Below are 22,736 nucleotides of genomic sequence, written 5' to 3'. Positions count from 1 at the left end.
ACAAGTACAATACCATAAATGAAAGGAATGGGTAAAATGGCGCTTTATATAACGAGGTGATATTGATAATATAATTATTATTATCACTTACCGGGTTTTAGTGTCAGAGTCCCGATGTTAAGCAGATTGGAGCCAATTTCTTTCTTCCCTCTGGTGGCCATGTTATCACTTTAAGAGCCTGTATTACAACGTTACTGACTTCAGATGAAGCGAGTTGTCAACCTAACACAATGCTGACGTCAAGACTTCAGGACTGGGCTGTAAGACAAGGATGAAATCTTTAATTTGGTCCACGTTGCTTAGGGGGCGCTCACTAGTTATTATGAACTTTTGAGAGAGTGATGTATGTAAGGTGAAGTTGTTTGCGTTTAAAACATGCACAGTGGAGATAATGTTGTCATACCTTTATTCTACCTTTATGTAATGTGGCTGACATTTCTTTGGATATTGTACTTTTGGAAATTGTACATGACCTAAGGACACTGCTAACTAGACTGACTGCTCCCTTGTGCTAAAAAGGTCAGCCTGAATTAGTATAAAGTACACTATCCTTGGCAGCTATTAAAATAGGGAAAATTAATTTTGCCAGACTAGACAATACCAACTTCTGAAAGAGCAATGAATGAGTTACCAAATATATAAAATGTAAAAAACGTATCGACTCTTTTTGTAAGCAATATACCTCTGAAGTTAAGTGAAAATGACCAAGTTGAATTAGCACTTTTTTTAAAGGTGCACATCTGGAGTAATGCAAAGCTGTATAATCTATAACCTATAATATACACATGAATCATACACTAACATAAAGGGAATTAAAGGTTCTTTGAAATGTACCTTAGATATGCGAGGTACTTTTTTAAATATAAAGTATAACCAGTGAGGAAAGCCGGGGAAATCCTTTTTTCAAAAAATTCTAACCCCTATGCAAAATACGAAACTGTAATAATTGTATTACTCCTGTATATAATTATTGTAATAATTATACTACTGTCTTATATAATTAGTGTAATAATTATATTACTGTCTTATATGATTAGTGTAATAATGATATTACTTTCCTATATAATTAGTGTAATAATGATAATACTGTCTTATATAATTAGTGTAATAATTTTATTACTTTCTTAAATAATTAGACATTTATAATATGTCTGCGGCATGATGCCCCAGTGCTAGATATCACTATAAACTGCCACATTGCAGACATCGTAGCGATATTACTGAAAAATTGTTAAAGCTACGTTAAAAATCCAAATCACATCACATGTATAATTAGTGTAATAATGATATTACTTTCTTATATAATTAGTGTAATAATGATATTACTGTCTTATATAATTAGTGTAATAATGATATTACTGTCTTATATAATTAGTGTAATAATTATATTAATGTCTTATATAATTAGTGTAATAATGATATTACTGTCCTATATAATAGTGTAATAATTATATTACTTTCTTATATAATTAGTGTAACAATGATATTACTGTCTTATATAATTAGTGTAATAATTATATTAATGTCTTATATAATTAGTGTAATAATTATATTACTTTCTTATATAATTAGTATAATAATTGTAATACTGTCCTATATAATCAATCCAGCACAGCAACAACTCTTGAAATACAAAATGAAGACTGAAACTGACCTTTACACAGACGTGTTACGTGTAGACATCACGTGCACCCTTTTGTAATTTCTCTGCGAGGGGGAGGGGTACAAGTAGAAGAAGAATGTCATGTTAATCACCTGTATAATTCAATCAGGGCAACAACTAATGAGAAGAAGGTTAGTGGCTTGTGTATATACTCTACATATGTATGTTGGTGGTGGATTTAAATGGTGTCGATGGGCAGGTTAGAAATTGGTGTAAATACTGGTTGAAAAGGTTAGTGGTGGGTGTAAAACTTTAGATGGGGAGTTATTTGTGGGCGTAAATACTGTACATGAGGAGTTCGTGGTGGGTGTAAATACTATAGATAGGGAGGTTAGTGGTGGGTGTAAATGCCTTATATGACGAGTAGGTGATGGGTGTAAATGCCTTACATGAGGAGTTGGTGGTGGGTGTAAATAATGTACATGAGGAGTTGGTGATGGGTGTAAATAATGTACATGACGAGCTGGTGATGGGTGTAAATGCCTTACATGACGAGTTGGTGATGGGTGTAAATAATGTAGATAGGAAGGTTAGTGGTGGATGTAACCACTGTGGACAAAAAGTTAGAGTTGCCTGTAGATATTGTGTATGGGATGGTGGTGGGTGTAAATACTGTTAATGAGGAACTCGTAATTTCCAACAGCATTTAACGTTTAGACTCCACAATGGTTATTTCCAATCAGTAATAACATTTCATTTACTGACTCATTAGGAGTTATTTCCAATACCATTTAATGTATTCATTCAATGCGTGTGTGTTTGTGTATGTGTGTGTGTGTGTGATTTGAATTTTAAACGTAGATTTAAAAAGAATTTCAGTCATATCGTTACTATGTTTGTGTGACAGTTTATAGTGATATCTAGCACTGGGGCATCATGCCACAGAGATGTAGCCTTATGTCCTACCCAGACATGTTATCCGGACACCAGGCCACGTAATACTGAGCGCCAAAACAGGCAGCTGCTAGTACCATTTTTATAAGTCTTTGATATGACTCGGTCGGGGTTTTGAACCCGCGACCTCCCCCATCCGAGGCGGATGCTTTAACCCAGTGCCAGATTTAAACCTCGTGGAGGCCCTTAGGCAGTTGAACCCCCCCCCTGCATATTATCTCCTAATACGTTTTATCAATTTTATTTTGATCCGTTGTCGCGGGGCCCCTAGGCACTCTGCCTATTTGGTAATCCGGCACTGTTTTAACCACTAGACCATATGTTTTTCATGTGCTGAGTTATTTCCAATAGCATTGCATGTGTTGCTTCAATAAGAGTTAGTTCCAAAAACATTACATGTAATGACTCAATATGGGTTATTTCCAATAGCATTTCATATAATGACTCAATGATTTCGAATAGCATTTCATGTACTGATTCAATATGAGTTAGTTCCAATAGCATTTCATGTAATGACACGATATGAGTTAATACAATTGTAACCACAGTAGGTGCTATATCAAACACAGGTAGTTTTAGAATCGTACATAGTACATTTATACTTACAGAATGGGTATAAATCCCTTGAATGAGTATACAGCCCTTGAATTGAATATAAATCAGCAGCAGGGAGGGCGAATCCTACAAAGGTCTAGAGACCACCAAATGATAAAATAAGCCTTAAAAAAAAAGCTAATCCTACAACAAAACGAGACTTCCAAATGCTAAAATAAGCCTTCAGAAGGGGGGGGGGGGGATTCTACAACAGCAACGAGACAAAAAAACGCGACCCCCCCCCCAACTTGTTGTCGCCGCCCGGGGCTGCTCTCTTCGAGTTTCTCACGTTAACCATACAATGTATCAAGTCCCATACGGTATCGTGTCCGCGGGTCGTGTAAATTTATTGTCACAAATCCATGCGCGATAATTAAATCGCAGGTTATCAAATAATGGCAAATATCGGAGAAGCACTCACAACTAGACTGGCACGACAACGACTAGCCGCGATTAAAAAATTTCTTCCGGTTCGTGATTCCGTCAAGGAAAAATTAAAAGCAAGACAAGAAGCGCGAGTTGAGTTTGCAACATCTGCGGAGGAATTATTTAAGCCTATTACAGCAGCTACTGGTGAAGTTAAAACTGCAATTGTAGGAAAACCTGATCTTGCCGACCCTACCAAAACAAAACGAGGGCTACTTCAAGCAATAGAAGAACTTAAACAGCAACAGGCAGATGCAGGTGCTGTAGCTGATCCAGGTGCCGCCGGAGTAGTGACAGTTGCTAAAAAAACATTTATTGATAAATTTACCGAAGATGGTATTACTGAAATAAAAAATATTCCGCTTACTAACATAGATGAGCTTAAGGAGTTTTCTGCTTGGATTGTCTTAAATTATCCTAACCGGCAAGATTTTCTAAAACCAGGAGCTGGCTTGGGTATGACCCAGGGTGAGTGGCGGGATTATGTTTATAAAGTAAACCGAGGCTATTCTCGAATACCTAACATTGATGATATCTATAGTTTTATAAAAACTGGCGTAATTGTGGTTAATAAGGAACTAAGAGACAAACGAATGGAGGCAAGGGAAAAGGAAAGGCGGGCAAAAATACAAGAGATGGAAAGGGAAAGGCAGGCAAAAATTCAGGAAAGGGAAATGAAAAAGCAGGCAAAAATACCGGCGAAGAAAACACAAGCTCAAATCCTGCAAATGACACTGCCCGATCCAGTGCCTGAATTTTTATCGCGTGAACAAATGGGCGCTAGCGCTCCCGATGACGATGATGATTTTTCCACTCCTGTTTCGTCGTCCATTTCGCCGCCCTCACCAACACTAAAAGAATTACTCATAAAAGAAAGTGACCTGGTGAGGGAAAAGTTCGGTCTTCAAAAAGTTGTAGAAGAAAAATGGAAACTTGACAAAAGAAATAAGGAAAATAAGGATGCATACCAAGCCGCAGTTATTCAATACAACAAAAAGGGAAAAGAAATTGACGAAATAAGAGAGAAAATTAAGAAATTAGAACAACAAGAAAAAGAGAAAACAGGCAGCGGATATAATAACCACATCTGTCCTGATAGCATCGTCAATGACGTATCACGGTTGGAAGTTCTCATCTGAGGAAGACGTGCCGGAAACAACTCTCCGGAAATTATAAATGAAGCCGCAAATATCTGTCAGAGACTATTTCAGCGTGGCATTATGGATATCGGCATCTACCGGGGGCTCATTGATGAACTCGCAGACGGTTACCACAGCGACTAATAATTAAATTTGCTAGCAAATTCAGTTAGAGAAACAATAATTAAATAAAATGATACTACACGATTCTTTTCGCAGACCAAGAAGTGTCAGAGTAGTAAACTCACGATTACCAGTATACGAGGTTGTTTACGGAGATGGAGTCGGTGATGTTGTTAGGGATTTAGTCACAAGAATCGCTCCGAAAGCTGGACCGTTAGCAAAACAATTCGCGATGAAAGCCGCTGATGTTGTCAAGGATAAAGCCATTGGCACTGTTGGTAGTCTTGCCGGGAAAGCATTTCAATTAATCAAGGATCGACTAGCACAGCTGATACGAAAAAAAAACCCAGTCGAGAGGTTGGTGCCAGTAAAACTACCATCCACTGAAGCTATGCCGGCAAATGTTAGTAGCGTAGTAAATAAGGCCGTAAATCAGAAATTAGCTGAGATCGCAACAGCAGGAATTACCTCCAAAGCGTTGCAAGATAGTGTAACTGCTAATTTGATAGCTGGTAGTGGTTTCCGGTGACGATAACATTTTAATTAGATCATCACAAATAATAATAATGTTTGCACGAAAATCCAATGACGCGTTTGATATGTCCAAACCAGTACTTAGGGATGATTCTGTACGTGATTTTCAATATTATTCTTATGAAGCACGTGATCCTAACCAACGCGGAAGAATTGAACTACAGGTCCAGGATACAAGTAGATACTTCTTGCCCGCTGAGGCCTTCATCGAAGTTGAAGGTAGGCTTTTAAAGAATGATAACACCGGCTACGGAATCGGCGACCGAGTTGGATTTGTTAACAACGGCATCATGGCGTTATTTAAATCCGCTATTTACATGATAGATGGAAAAGAAATTGAAACAATTCATGATAACGTCGACGTTGCCACAACAATTCTCGGGTTGGCGAGATACTCGGATGATTACACCAGATCAGCCGGACCATCAATGATGTTTGCAAAGGATATAACCGACATCCCCGAGAACAGGAATGTAACAATGAATAATGCCGGTGACGCAGTTGCATCGATGAACGAAAATTTTAATTTGGGTTTTGCAACACGTAGATCGATGTTAAGTGGAGATGAAGAGTTCTCAGGTGTGATTCCATTGTCTCACATCTTTGGATTCTGCAGAGATGTCCACAAGGTCATATTCGGTGCCAAACACACAGTTGTACTTGTGCGAAAACCTGATGATAATGACGCTATCTGGCGAGATGCTGCTGTTGCCCCTGGTCAGGTAATACTAACTAAACTGTGGTTGTGGATGCCAGTGTTGTCTCCGTCAATCACCGAAGAAGAACGACTGTTGTCTTTCATGAACACGGACGGTAAATCACTGCTATCCTGGAAAACAACAACCACAGACGTTATTCAGGGTGATCACGGTGGGTTGTTTACATGGCATATATCATCGCAACAAGGAGTATCAGCACCACGACATATTTTCATTGCATTTCAACTCCGTGCTAGAATAGGTAGCCAGGAAAGAAATCCAATGGTATTTGATACACTTGGAGTTTCTGAAGTTTCGTTGAGAATAAATGGGCATCAGGAGCCATCTGAGGATATATTAATAGATTTCGCACATCATCGTGTCGCACGCGCGTATTATCGTCTGATGTCATTTATGGGGCGCGACCTTAATGTAGACACTGGCCTGCAAATATCACAGCGAGACTTTATGAGTTTATATCCGATTTATTACTTTTCGCTGGAACATCTTGATCTGGTTAAACAATCTGTTGTCGACCTACATTTCCGAGCTCGTGTAGGTGTTCCTGCTGGTGGTTACAGAGCGATTGCGGTTATACTCTCCGATAAAGCAATGCTGCTTGAAGGTGTTGGCGGACGAATGAGGGTCATCGACGCTCCAATCGAGAATATGTAACGCAATTAAAATCAAACTTAGGATATAATGTCATACAGTCATGTTAATGTCACCTTGACTTCCGGTCAAACGAAGAAATTGCAATCGAAGAACGCAAGCACGTGCGGGACATCAATAACACTAAAACGAGATCAACTTGTTGGTGGTCCAAACAAGCTGTCGTTGACTAATACTCAGCTTAAACATTTTAATAAGGCACTAACAGCAAAAACCGGTGTCCGACTTGATTTCTCTGCTGCAGCTATCAAGGACATGACTAAAACCGGTGGAATATTTCCTCTTCTCGCAGCAATACCGGCATTGATTGCCGCAGCAGCACCAGCCGTAGCAAAAGCCGCAGCACTTGGTGCAGTTGGAACCGCAGCTGGAATGGCACTAAAGAAAGTAACCGGAAAAGGGTATAAGAAAAAAAAGGGGAAATCCGCGAGCGGATCAGGTCTAAGACTACCAGGAACTCCGGCATCATGGTACCCAAAACGGGTTTAAAAACGCTTCGTGAGACGCAGTTTCCGATGAGCAATTTTGATTTATTAGATGCTGTTAAAAAATTGCGTATAAAACATTTCAGAGGAGTATTTATGCGAGATCAATTACCGCAACAACCGAATAATCCAGAAACTGGCATTATCAATCTCGACAACAAAGATGGTCCGGGAACTCACTGGGTTGCTTACGCGATCGATCCACGTGGAATTATCTATTTTGATTCGTACGGTTTAGCACCGCCAGTTGAGTTTCTCAAGTATGTCAGCAGATTTTCTAATGTTCCAGTGTGGCAGTCGACGTTACCAACACAAACATTAATTGATTTGCCCATTTGTGGGAGCGAGGTTTTAAATGTTCTTGATGCAATCTCAAGAAATCCAGCAACTCCTCCTCATAAAGTAGTGTATGAATATACCGCATCGAGAAATGCTTAGCATTTGAAAAACAGCAATAAGAATAATGGTGGATATTTACGGAAGACCTTTCACACGAAGAGGTAAACCAAGCACAGATGCTGATCTCTCAAAATATGTGACCCGAGATGAAGTCGATAATCTTTTGAATATAGCTGGAGTTGACCCAGATGAAGTTGCTATTTTCCAAGACAGGCAAGGAAAACTAAAAACGAGCAACATTAAGTTGAATGATATAATTCGCAGAGTTCTTGGAGCTACCAAGGATAACTTCGTTGCATTTAGTGATGGCGGCCGGATCAAGGACTCGAATATATCAATCGCAAGCATCAAAGACAGTATTGATAAAGGTGTTGATAAATGTGTGAAAAAAGCCGGTGACACGATGACAGGCGAACTCAGCATGAACGGCAACAAAATAACTGTTCTAAAAAATCCGGAAGGTCTCGAAGATGCCGCAAATAAACAATACGTCGACACGCAGTACCAACTCGTTGCTGGCCTAATCATCGACAGAGTAATAAAATCCGGCGACGTAATGACCGGCGAACTCAGCATGAGCGGCAACAAAATAACCGCGTTAGCGAATCCCGAATCCGACCAGGATGCGTCAAACAAACAATACGTGGACATCATCAACGGTAAACTAAATACGCTGCGGTCAGAGTATGATGTTCACGTAAACGGGTTTAAAAGACTCCAAAGAAACTTCGCAAAAACCAGTGAAACCGTGGATAAGTTCTTTGGGACTCCTCCAGTCGTCGGTGTAAACCTCGCTGATGTAAAGACCGACATTAACACGATCAAACAAACACAGCACGATATAGTATCGGGAATTCCTGAGATCGTTAACAAAACCAGTTTGATTAAAGTTCCCACTGGAGTTACTCCGGGGCATATTACCAACATCGTATTCACGGTATCATCGGGATTCGCAACATGGTCACGACAAAATAGCACTATCAAATATACAGCAACGGCCACCGGTGTTTACAGGTTGTCTGTGTTTTCAGCCGCTAAATTTGAAATCTTCACAACATATCCTTGGAGACATTCCACCGATAAGTATTCCGGGGTTGTAACCGTAATACTAAACAGCGGAACCGAGGAAACATTTATGCTTGAAGCCGAGGACGATAGTTTAACAGCAACATCTTACTGGTTTTGTTTGGAATTCGTCGCTGCAACGCCTCAATTGGTTACCGCGTAATTGAAAATCGGCAGCGATTTTTAAATAAATGTCAACGTTGAAATCCGAAGGATTTCCAGATGCTCAACAATATCGATACAATCAAGTCCGTGAGTGGCAATCTGAGTTAAAAACTGTCATCGAAGTAACCAGTCAAAAAGTAAAAAAATACAAGCGCCGCATAACAGTGTTAGACGTTATGGTTTATTCAGTATCTGCCGTTGTTGCATCCGCGGGAGTAATACTATCAGCGGTCACTCCGGTAACTGCAGCAGTCGCCGCCACGATCTGTGTTTCCGCGGCCACAACAACAGCTGAAGTTTTCGGCATCATAGCAAAAAAAATATCCTCGTGTGCTAACACAAAATTACACGATTACACGACAAAATTAAATACAGCCACGACCGCATATCAGAAATTATCATCGCTGATATCATCATCGTTAGACGTGCAATCCAGCGACGCCGCGTCGATATCAGATTCTGAATTCAAACTAATGTCAGATGCGTACAATGACTATTTGAAAACTAAACAAATAAATAATGTCACAAGAACTGCTTCAGCAAATAGTCACAAACACAACACCGGTAAGGACCACAATGATCTCAGTGTCCTCGACGACACCACAATTCAGCATTAATTTTCCAACTCCAATTCGTGTGAGTGAAATCGCGTTAGCAAAGCTCAGTGTGTATCACAGCTGGCCCAATGTCAGGTCGGCATCATTTGGCGGTCAGCAGCCGAATAATTCGTTCGTGTTCGGGAAACCCAGCGCGGACCCACAACAACGTGAATTTGAATGGGATACAATTACACTCCCCACTGGGAGTTATCAGATCGAAGAAATCAATAATGAGATACAACGCCAAATAAAACGAATCACCGGCAAGGAAGCCAAAATATCTATAACAGCTCATGAACCAACGCTGTCTGCGGTCATTGAAATCTCAACACCGGGATACGCCGTGGATATATACAATAGTTCAATCAGGACCGTATTAGGATGGCCACAAATACAACCGGGGTTTGAACAGGGTCCACCAGAACCTAAAAAATCGGATTTCGAGACCGATAAACAAGAACTACACGACATTTTCGCACGACCAAGGACCGACAGATTGGGTAGATTTCAAATTCCACCAATATATGATGAAGTTTATTTCATGGATACCTTCGAAGACGGGTTGGGGTTAAGGTTCTACCGAACCGGGTACCCTGGTTCCCTTAATATACACGTGACCCTGGTAGGAAATATATTTGATCTGATCAAACAATATCATCAAGAAGAGCTAAGACTATTGCGGTGGTATTTTCAAGAGTATATTTCTTCCAGTGATAAAATCGCGACTCGTAATAAAATTATCACGACCATAGAAAAACTAAATAAACTCGCATCCTTGATGGAAAAAACAAATCAAATAGTAATTCAAAGATTTTTGGTTGATCCTACCCCGGACAGAAGAATAAAATTTGCGACGTTGAATAATATCCGTGTGGAAGATATTCCGGGGTTTAAACTCCCCGGATATAATGTGCCCGCGATGAAAAAATCAGTCAAGGATCTCATCGAGAAATCTTTCGAAGATATTCTTGCCGCGTACACGCGAACAAAACCGCAGCCGGTTATTCTCAAGCACGACAACAGTACATCCGCGGACGGCAGACACATCTCCGTCGGGATCGTAAATATCACAGATGTTATCGCGGTCAATCTTGTATGTGACGTCATCGACGGTAGCTACAGCGCTAGCGCTGACACTACGGCCCAACAGGGGTTTATCCTGTATACGTTCACACCAAAAGACCCCCCTGGTTTTCTGATTGTGCAAGAACCAATCAATGTGGTCTATCTACGGTGTAATAATCCGTGGTTGTCAACGATAAATTTCAAACTCACCGACCAACGGGGAAATTTGTTGGACCTGCGTGGCGAGACAATCTCGGTGAACTTACTGGTGAAATCCTGAAAATGCGCAAAGCACATTTTGGAAATGCTCTGCATCACTCGAACTCAAAGAGTTTCACGCATTTAAAAAAAAACGGTTGTATATAATGTGTGAATACATTCACGCACGAGTTCATATTCATGATAAGCAAATTCTTCACGAAGCAATAAAAACCGCATTTGGAAACTCAAAGAGTTTCTCGGAACAGTATTTCCCCGTTAAAATAATCGTTGACGTGTATGGCAACGAAGACTTCTTGTTGACGTCGTCACAATTGACGCAGTTACAGCAAAATCATATCACAGCTTGGTGTCAACGAGAACAGATTATGAACTATTCTCATTGTTGTATTGATGCGCCCGCGCTCGAGCAAATTCTGAAAATGTAAAACATTTCTCTGGCGATGCTAGCATGAGAAACTCTTCGAGTTTCCACGCTTGGGCAAAAAAAAAATGTATTATTTTTTTTTTACCGTGAAAATGTACAAAGCGTGAGACACTTTCATACTTCGTCGACGGAGTCACAAACACTAGTACCCGTAGGCATTTCCGTGTCAGAACTCGAAGAGTTTTCGGAAGTGTTAGCGTTTCCAAGATTCTTTATGTGACCTTGTAGCCGTCGTACCCTGGTGTTGATTAATTTTCGAGTCTCATATTGTTGTGACAATTCAAGCCTGATCTTCTCAACTGCGCCGCACAGTGGAACGAATTCAGATACCTGATCGTCAGTTATCGACGCAAGTGACCCGTAAACGTAATTCTGTATATTTTTAATGAACCTATAACACGCGGCGAGATTGTTCTTGCCGGCGCGCTCATTCAACGATTCAAAATCTGACATAATTGTTTCAGCGTTTAGTAAAATATTAAAACCACGCTGTTGCAATTTTTCGAGTTCAACAATTATGACATTTATGTTTTCGTGATTCATATTATTATATTTTTTATATTTTTAAATTGCATGAGAGTGTTTACGAGTTATCGTCGAGGATAAGCTGTATGTAGGAAAATGAAATATATTGTTTGAGCTTTTTTGAAAATGCTGTTTTGTAGATCCCATTTGCGACTCGTTGTACCGAAGGTTGACAAATACCGAAATATTTGCCAGCTGCGGCCATTGATTGAAATATCATTTCTTGGCCCGTCTCTGTATTTCGAGACTTAACAGCCCGTTTTCCAACTGTTTTACAATGACCTGTGTTACCCAGTAAGCAGTTCTTGCGTTGCGTGACCATCCGAAGATTGTTTATGGCATTATTGGTCGGATTCCCGTCAACGTGGTCAACGACAAGACCCTTAGGGATCAATCCATGGAAACATTCATAGACGAAACGATGACAGAGATAATCTTTTCCTCCAGCATGGAATTTTAGATAACCGGTATTGGATACAACACCGATTGGTTTCCGTCGCCGGCAGTGTCTGACTGTACCATCGTGTGACGCTTCATAATTTGGAATAGTTGGATGTGGAACAAATTTTTGTTCGGGGGCGAATTCTTGATTCATTATACTATAAGCAAATCATTTGTCTAATTCATAATTTGTCTGAAAACTTATTTATGTAATCACGCTCCGAGAGAGTGTTCGAGGCTGGATATTTTTTATCATAATACCGTTTTAGTTCTCGATAGCGTTTTCCACCACACGCTGAACATAATTGCGTTTTTCCTCGTACTCCAATGCCGCGTCTGATACACGGTATCGGTCCTAGACTCCCACCGCGGACCTGTTGAGCATGTTGTCCACAGTATTCGCCTCTGCAACGTCTGTTACACGGCGCTGATGAATTTAGTTTGATCCACTTGCATGAGAAACTCTTTGAGTTTCCGTTCATTATATATAATATATTTGTCTATTTAAATACTTGTCTTAATTATAATAATGAGTTTTGAAAGACTATCCAGAATAAAACCCGCAGGTTCTCGATTCGATCTTGACCGGTTAACCACTGATCGTCGACGAAGAGAGTTAGCAACGGTAATTGGTGTTATCAAGGATGCCAAAGAAGAGTTTCGTCGTGATGGTGCCGCACACACGTGGTCTTCGTATAAAATTATCCCGGAAATGCAAAGCATTTCTCCTCGAAGAGTTTCCCGTGAAAACTCCTTGAGTTTCATCATTGATGGTACCATCAACGATACAATCGCGCGTAATATAATTGAGTATCTCGACGATAGAAGATATTTCGTGCAGATAAAATTTATTGTTGGAGTCGACGACGAGGGAACCCGAAAGTGGATTATCAGAGACAAACTAGACCCTGTTCTTGATCCGCGCGGAAAAACCATTTTGTTGAGCAAAGACTCAAACCCGGGAGTACTTGTTGGGATTGATAAACCGTATTATGCCAGAGCGTATCCTGTGACCGCGGTCGTTTATGGAATTTATCCGATAAAGAAACCAAGTGTCGATAAACTCGCCCCGATGAGGGTGTCGCCGTTGACAGAGTCAAGGATGAATTGTGTAGCTGAGCGAGTAATGGAACATTTTAAAAATGCACCACGTGGAAATGGTCTAACCGAGATCAGAAAAAATAAAATAACAGAATGGGCTAAACGAGTAGCGGATACAGGAGCGTCAATAAATGATGTTGCCGCGTTGGAACGCTCGCTGAGATTTCCTATAACGGTTTCATCGTTAACCGGTACGGTATTGTACGAGTCGAAATATAATCGCAATGGAGCTTCAATAAATATTATCGATCATAACAGTCACGCTTGGACTGACCAGGTTAGAATATTTCCGCGAGACCGTGTTGTGAAGTATTACTCGGGAAATATGTTTGATTGTATTCATCGGATAAGTAAAACCGATCCAGTGTCGGTGTGGTTATTCTCGAGCGAAGATGGAGAATATAATCAGTTTGTGAGACCCGACGGGGAAATATACAGAACGGCGGCGTTACAGCACGAAATGAAAAAACTCGCAGAAAAATATCATGCGACGGACACTGATACGTTACTGCGACACTGTTTTACTGTCCCGGGTGTTGTCGCGCATGTAGCCCGGGAACGAAATTCATGGAGACCAACTCCGAAAAGTTTCCTTGGGGATATCCAACAGAGCTGTGTCGAATACGGACACGGCGGTTTGTGGAATACTCGGTATGATTACCGCGATATGATATCCGTGGACATGACGGCGTGTTATCCAGGAAGTTTCCTTGGGCGTGGAGAATGCAGCGAATATTTTAAACGGTTTGGCCACGTTACAAACTCGATGACAAGAGTTGCTGTAAACGGACCATTGCCTGATTTTGACTTGACCGGATTTGCTTGTGTGTCGTCGTTTAAATTCGCTAAGGATTTACATCCTGTGTGTTATGTTTGGTTTGGCAGACATTTCGTTGAACAGCGATGGGCACCGATAGTGTTATTGCGATACATGCTTGACAGTCGAATACTGTTGTCGCTGACGGTCAGCGAAGCGATTATATGTTATTGTCGTCAAACCGAAGTTTGGTTGCCAACTCCGGTTACGTCACAAGAAGTCATCGAAGATTGGTCACGAGAATATCCAGAAGCTTCTATCGACGATATTATCAAAAATGATGCAAGCACAGCAAAAGATCTAGGACGAAAAATAATAGGGAAATTCACTCAAGGTGGAGCGTATGATCATAAACAACATCACAGTCGATTAATCATGGACAAGGCTGAATTGGATCTTGTTGTCGCTGATGCAGCCACGAACAACATGTTCTGTAAACGCGAAGATGTGTTTCTGTCAAACGGAGAAAAACTAGGGACTGTTTTTAGTTATATCGACGGAGAATCATCTCAGTACACACATTTGAGATCTTCGATGCTAGCTTATGTATCCATAAATTTGTTGTCGATGATTAATAGATTCCCCGTTGACGCAGTAAGAGTTGCAACGGATTCATTTTATATTAATAAAAAACACTTAGCGGTGTTGAATAATGTTATATCGGATGATCCATCGTGGGGCTCGTGGAGAATAAAGAATGAAATGTTACACGGATATTGTGAATCAGCTGACGTTGAAATCGTGGATGAGTATCGCAGCGCAGAAATGTCTTCGACGTCGTTGTTGCCGCCGGTGCACGATCCTGTTACAAGACACAAAACAGTTTATCTGAACGGTCCCGGTGGTTCTGGTAAGACAACTCGGGCGATTGAATTATTTAGAAACTCTGACATGATTGTGCTAACACCCACACACAGACTTGCCAGGGAGATGAGACAACGGGATGTTAACGCGTGCACGTATCACAGTTTTTTCAAATACAGCGGCGGCACGTGGACACCTGAACGAATGGGAACGAAATATATTCCCGAGAAAATAATCTGGGATGAGATAGACACTGTGCCGTTGGATACATTAAAACAGTTTCTGGATTGGTTGCTAAAGAAAAATACCGCAGTGGTGATGTGCGGCGATCATGGTCAACCACCGCCATTTACAGGTGAATCTCCACACGAGTGGCTGAAAACTTTTGTAGATTATTATGAGGAAATAACTAACGATGTTAGAGCACTCGATGAAACGCTGAAAGAGTTTAAGGCGTTGATCAGGCTACAAACCAATAAAGTCCAGTGTGAGATAATGCGTGAAATAATTCCACAGACGGAGCTGAGCGACTTTTGGGAAACGTGGAAACCAGGTGATTTAATTGTGGCAAGTAGAAAGATAGTCAGGGACACGCTTCAGCAGCAGTTATTTCAGTTACATCAGAAGAAATTTCCCATGTTGCCAGTGCCGTTGTGTTATAGACCAGCTGATACGCGATTGCAGAATATTGATGTTGATATTCCAACGCGCGTATCTGCGTCGGGGGTGGAGAAACAGAATTTAGTATTAAATGATATTGTCACAGTTGATGTTGATGCTGTCGAACAGGCACTGAAAATGAGCAAATCCCCGTGGACGCTAGGATACGCTATGACCATCCACAGTTCGCAGGGACTAACTATTTCAGATACAACAGTTTGGATTGTTGATGATCGCATCGAGTGGTCAAATTTAGTTTATTTAGCCGTGTCAAGAGTAAGAAGGATAGCTCAGTTACAAAGAATTGTATTAGATGATGTTATCAACGACAGCATCAACAGATCAATCGCTGATGATACAATAAGAAAGAAATTAGCCGGTTACAAACAGAGCGACAAAAAAAATGGTAGAGAGTTTGATCTCGACGAAGCATTTATTATACAATTACAACAACAGCAGAATAATCACTGTGCGAGTTGTAATTGTTTATTGCTGTGGCAGTATTCGAAAAACGACCCAAGGCAATTCACCGTAGATAGAATAGATAGCAGTCGCGGTCATACACGTGAAAATGTAATGCTGACCTGTCTTGAGTGTAATCGACGCAGAGGTGCTGCTGCAGTTATTTAAGTGATCGAGGTGGTAATTGTGTATCCGTGGGAATCACCTGAAGTTGCTCGCGTGTAAATCCACGCTGAGGAGCAGTTGAATCTAATCTGTAGATTGCGTTTCTTCCAGTTGATCTGGTTATGCTGGATATCTTGTGTGTGGTAACACTCCATGTCGGATCGGTTGCTCTCTTTTTTCCTCCTTCTAGTTCGCCTGGTTCGTATAAATACCTAACGGTGACATTACCCAGCAGTGGGGACGCTAGCGTACCTGGCCGAGCTGAAACATGTCCGCGTTCACTGACGGGGGGTATATATTTTTTTGTGATTGCATTTACAGGTCTCATGTTTGTTGTTCTGGTAATTTCATTATTCAGCGCGGCTATCACGTTTGGCAGTCTTGCAACCCATTCACGAGATCTCGTATCGTAAATGAATTCCCTCGCGTACTGGTATCCGAATAATCTCTCAGCGAGTGTTCTATTAAATCGCTCAACAATTGCCTGATCCCGATGAATTTCAGTATGCCCTCGTCGTATAACAACGTTATGCTGCTTTGTCAACGATGATACCGCGCCCTGAAATTCCTTGCCAGGATCAACTTGTAATAATCGGGGCCAGCTTAGAGGTCCTCGCTGATAAATTCGTTTAAACGCAGAGGCGACTTCGGACGCTGTTTTAGTCGCTAACGGTTCTGCTTCTTTGTATCTACTAGCAACATCAACTACTGTTAGCGCGTATTTGTATGTTTTTCTACGGACAGTATCATGAGGCAGAAATAGTATGTCAGCCTGATGAACTTCATTGGGGGTACTAACATCAAAATGTGCAAAATTGATTTGTCGAGGTGGTGGTAGGTAGATTTGCCATATTGCTTGTTTTGATAGCCAATTTTTGGCAACCTTGCGTGTTACTTTTGCTGCGCTGGCGAGTTTATTAATTGCTGAGTTACCTCTCCAGTATCCGGCCGGGGAATAATAAATCGCTTCCATTTTTATTTAATTATCCAGCGCCTAATACTAATTTAGATTTCATCGCTGATCTTACTAACCAATTAGCGAGTGACTCCTTAAATGATTTATTTTTTATGGCGCTTAGTGCATGAATTAATTTCACATCCGCGATATGCCTGTCTTGTAGATCTTTACTTCGATAAGCAACATCATGTATGTGACACGCTGCGTCGATAGCGTTTATCGGATACTCTCCCGGTTTTGGTTTAGATTGTTCATCAAGTCTGATATCTAGTCGGGTCCCTGGACCGCAGTAATTGTATCCCGGAAGATGTTTTTCTCCGGGATATTTAGCCCAAGGGGTACCTGGAAGTCGTCCGAGGGTTGCTGCAATGTCACCTCCGCTGACTTTGTCAGGCTTTTTTTTTGAAATCTAAATTTTTTTGTGCCACATCGCACACACGTACCAGAGAGTGCTTGTCTGTTATTTTTTGTTGTAATGGTTGTTATGTCGTTTGTAGGGGTTCGTGCCTTACACTTTACACAATATAAATCCATAATTATTATTCCTTATATACAAATGGAAATTACAGATTTTTCTGCGACGCGAAGAAAGGAGCCAGTTAAGCATAATTCCGTGCTACCAAATTCTATCAGAATGATCATCATAGGACCGTCAGGATCAGGTAAAACGCAACTGCTACTGAACATGATAATGAAGTGGATGAAATGGGACAAACTATACTTGATAGCTCCGTCTGTGGATGATCAACGTTGTTATGATGTTATAAAAGATTTTAATGAGAGTGCAAAAGCGCTGAGTGAAGACGGCGAGGATGTTGTTGAATTTATAACTGATATTGAAGAAGCTCCGTCCGTGGAAGACCTTAACGGGGAAATAAATAACCTAGTAGTGTATGATGATGTGATGCTGGACAAGCAAAAAAATCCTGCAAGAATATTTTCACGAGGTCGTCATAAAAACACTGATGTGATTTATGTTACTCAGCGTTATACACAAATTCCTAAAGTAATTAGAGACAACTGTAATCTTCTTGCGGTGTTTAATGGAGTTGATGTTCACACGCTGAGAAACATTCATCAGACATGGTGTAGCGGTGATATGGACATAAATAAATTCAAAAATTTCTTTAGTCGCGCTCAAAGAACCCCGCATGGATTTGTGACAATAAATTTACACGACCCGCGGACACGATACCGTATCGGACTTGATACATTGTATGGTTAACGTGAGAAACTCGAAGAGAGCAGCCCCGGGCGGCGACAACAAGTTGGGGGGGGGGGGTCGCGTTTTTTTGTCTCGTTGCTGTTGTAGAATCCCCCCCCCTTCTGAAGGCTTATTTTAGCATTTGGAAGTCTCGTTTTGTTGTAGGATTAGCTTTTTTTTTAAGGCTTATTTTATCATTTGGTGGTCTCTAGACCTTTGTAGGATTCGCCCTCCCTGCTGCTAAATCCTTTGAATGACTATAAATCCATTAAATGACTATAAATCCACTGAATTGACTTTAAATCACTTGAATGACTATAAATTCAGTGACTGACTTTAATTCCCTTGAATGACTAAAATCCATTAAATGACTATAAATGACTATAACTTCAGTGAATGACTATAAATCCCTTGAATGACTTTAACTGACTATAAATCCCTTGAAATGTCAGTCTCCAAAGCTAAGCAGTCTATTCTCTCGTAATACCAGATACTTGTGTCTTGTGTCTCAACAAAGTCTTGTTGGTATAAACAAAACCAGCCGATAACTACAGTGAATTTCTGACCTACTTAGCAACAAGGTAATGGCTAAATAGATGGCCTTATATACAGGACGCTACTAACTGTATAACCCTGGGTGGGCGGAGCTTAATGTGTGGTGAAACGTTCTATTCAGATAGAAACAACATAACTTGATGTGATTGGTGCATTATGCAAGAGTCGTAGTTTTCGTCAGGCTTGGAAATATGCTGACTCTCTTGACGACATGTGGTTTTATGTTAATTCATATCTAGATCAAATTTTGTATTTTTTATGATTTATTTTAAAAGTGATACACATCGTTGAAAATGCATCTTGTGTGACTGGATAACTCTGACCCTACGCTTAGTTCCAACAGTGTTATCTCTCTTAAATGTAACTGGTATAACCTTATCAAACTGACAAATAGGAAAAGGAGAAGTCGTGCTGGGGTCCACAAACGTCAACTGAGCCTTTCTGAAATGCCACAGATGTACTAAGGTTCAAATTCTGCCCATTGTTAACTCATTTGGGCGATTACTTACAAACCAATAGCATGTTAGCCTCATTGTTAATAAAAACAAAACTCCAAGATGCAGATATCATTAATTACTAACATTCAACTTTGAGTTTTGTGTAAGTAGTGTACATCAATTTCACAAAGCATATAACTCAATCCGCGAGTAAAAGTTACACGTTTTAATTTAGTATCACACACTAAAGTTCGTCAATGTATGGATGAATTTTAGAGCGTGGTTCCAAAACGGCCGATATTGTGATTTGAAAGAACACTGTCAAAGGCGTGTGTGGGTGAAAAAGTCGACATGAAAACACGTAACAGTCGGGCAAATTTGATCTGTCAGCCTTTGAAAAAGTCTGAATCAGTATCATCATCGGACAAGTGGTCGGACAGACTCACCGAATTTGAATTATCCTGTGTGCTTTAATGCCTCGAAATCAGTATCATCTTCGGACAAGTCCTCGGGCAGACTGACCCAATTTGAATTATCATGTGTGCTTTAATCCCTGGAAATCAGTATCAGCTTCGGACAAGTCCTCGGGCAGACTGATCCAATTTTAGTTATCCTGTGTGCTTTAATCCCTGGAAATCAGTATCATCTTCGGACACGTCCTCGGGCAGACTGATTCAATTTCAGTTATCCTATGTGCTTCAATCCCTGGAAATCAGTATCATCTTCGTTCACGTCCTCGGGTAGACAGATCCAATTTCAGTTATCTTGTGTGCTTTAATCCCTGGAAATCAGTATCATCTTCGGACACGTCCTCGGTCAGACTGATCCAATTTCAGTTATCCTGTGTGCTTTAATCCCTGGAAAAGTTTGTTCCCCTTTACATCGATATTCTCTCCAGGCCTGTTGCACGCCATTGGTCTGTTATTTGCAAATCCAGGAAACCTCTTTTGACCTTTTCTGTTCTGCTTTTCTGCCTTGCTACACTCTTAGATTGGCGCCCTCTGCGTCGGTGTAGTTTCTGGTGGTTACCCCAGTGTACGCTTATACAGTCGTTGGTATTGCTCTACAGCTTGGTGTAGTTTGACCATCTTTTATGACGAACTGCCACATATTTGCAGCTACACCGCTGCTTTCCTTGTGTCCAAACCATAGGCTGGTCATTAGCTGCACGATCTTGATGTTTGGACAGCTGGGATACATTTTACGACGCAACCTAAGGTTTACGCATAGTCATTGTAAGTTTTAAACGTAAGAAAATCTTATGCTATTTCGTAAGTATGCTTCACATGTATATCCGTAGTAACATTACACATGATAAAATCTTGCTCTTTTTATGCGAGGTGGATAATAAAGTCGGTAAAATATAATAAGGCACTTGCAAATGAAGGCGACGAAGGCAATGACAAGAACAACAATAACAATACAATGTCCCTCTAAAACACACACACACACAACTATATATCTATCTATCTATCTATCTATCTATCTATCTATCTATATATATATATATATATATATATATATATATATATATATATATATATATATATATATATATATATATATATATATGTTGTTCTTGTTGTTGTAGGGTTTAACGCCATTTTTTAGCACACAATAGGCTATGCATGGAGGCCAGTATTAATGGTGGAGGAAGAACCCAGGAAAAAACCCGGAAAGAACCACAGACCCACGAGAAGCTACTGGCAGGCTTTCTCACATTCCCACATTGGCCGAATCGGAGACTCGAACCCACGCAGACAGAGGTGAGATGACAGTGATCCGTAACGGAGCGCGCTTTAGACCACTTGGCCACTCGGGGCCCCCTATATATATATATATATATATATATATATATATATATATATATATATATATATATATATATACAACAAACCAATTGTGCCTGGACCATTGGTAATTTTGAATGAAATATATGTATTATTTCTTATTAAAGAAAAGAAAACGTGCATGTGTGTGTGTCCGTGTGTATGTGCGTCTCTGCGTTAGAGCGATGGATATATTATTTTGCCGCCCTTACGTGTTCTGTTAGAGTTGCTAGATTCAGAGAAGCAGCCCCCCTTCCCCGTGTGCCCAAAATAAAGCCTTAAAAACAGACCCTCTAAAGGCCTTTACGGCTTTAAATAAAATCAAAATTTGTAACTATGGCGTATTTGTTCAAAATAAATACATTTTGAAAACACAGCCATGTTTTCATACTTAAAGATGACCACACACCAAATATTTTTCTGCCTGCTAGGAAAACCGTAACTCAGTGTGTGTGCGTGTGTGTGTGTGTGTCTGTCTGTGTGGTTTTGTGTGTGTATGTGTGTGTGAGGGAGGGAGGGAGAGTAGAATTCGATAAACAGAAAAGAATTTAATCTACCTGTTAAAAAAACAGTTAAGCCATGCTTCTTTAGTTATCTGTGTCAAAATGATTATCTAATCACTTCACTGTATTTATCTGTATGTAATCACTTCATTATATGCATCTATATCCAATCAAGTCATTATATTTACCCGACTTCTTTAGTTATCTATATCTAATGACTTCATTATATTTACCCGACTTCTTTAGTTATCTATATCTAATGACTTCATTCTATTTACCCGACTTCTTCAATTATATATATCTGATGACGTCATTATATTTACCCGACTTCTTTAGTTGTCTATATCTAATCACTTCATCATATTTACCCATCCTCTTTAGTTATCTGTATCAAAATGATTATCTAATCACTTCATTAAATTTACCCGACTTTTATTTCCGGTCTCAATGAGAATTGTAAGAAAAGTGGACAAAAACTATTCAACGTATAAAAATTAACTTTTGCTAGCGTTCTTTTAATAACACCTAGATGACATGATTAGATTTTCAGGTCATTACAATTATCTTTTATTTTTTTATTATTTTTACACGTTTTTAAACTGTTAGAAATTATAAATTTAAAAACAAAACCATTGTTACCAAGGCTGATCAAAAACCACTGAAGGCAGAAAACATTACGTTCAATAGTTTATATTCGTAGATAGATGAGTTTATTGAATTTTATGAAAATTACATGAATTTGTTTGCTTATTTAGATACTTTTTTAATTATTTTTAAGGATCCCAGGGTGGTTGAGTGGTTTCAAGCGCTCACTTTTACTGATCACTGCCACTGCTTGGGTTCGAGTCTCAGGCTTGACCAATGTGAAGATGTGAGAAAGCTGCCAGCAACTTATCGTTGGTCGGTGGTTCTTACTGAGGGTTTTCCCCGTATTCATCCTCCACTGGGCGCAATGTTAAGACTATATCACGATGAGAAATGACGTTATACCCAGTAAACAACAACAAATTTTTAAAATGATTTGTATTCTACTTTATGAATCTAAATCTTCTCAGAATATCCAGCTTTTTGAGAGAAAAGAAATCGGAATTAAACACTAGACAATAAC

At 40.0% G+C, this 22,736-nt stretch overlaps 1 protein-coding gene across 4 annotated transcripts in view; it reads right to left on the bottom strand.

The window, feature by feature from the left end:
- Positions 1-3,218, bottom strand: part of LOC149791115 (uncharacterized) — a 125,165-nt gene extending 121,947 nt beyond the window's left edge. For all 4 annotated transcript variants that reach the window (XM_089973025.1, XM_089973026.1, XM_089973031.1 and 1 more), the window contains exons 1-2: positions 3,164-3,218; positions 92-258 (exon numbers count right to left, since the gene is read on the bottom strand). In XM_089973025.1, coding sequence (XP_089829151.1) covers positions 92-161 — 70 coding nt within the window. In that variant the 5' untranslated portion in view covers positions 162-258; positions 3,164-3,218. The remainder of the gene's footprint in view (positions 1-91; positions 259-3,163) is intronic.
- Between the last annotated feature and the right edge of the window lie 19,518 nt (positions 3,219-22,736).

Source organism: Sinohyriopsis cumingii, chromosome 10, assembly GCF_028554795.1.
Source record: "Sinohyriopsis cumingii isolate HCF-2022 chromosome 10, ASM2855479v2, whole genome shotgun sequence".
In the NCBI taxonomy this organism is placed as follows: domain Eukaryota; kingdom Metazoa; phylum Mollusca; class Bivalvia; order Unionida; family Unionidae; genus Sinohyriopsis; species Sinohyriopsis cumingii.
The sequence above is the reverse complement of the archived record's forward strand: the minus strand, read 5'-3'. Positions and strand labels throughout refer to the sequence as shown.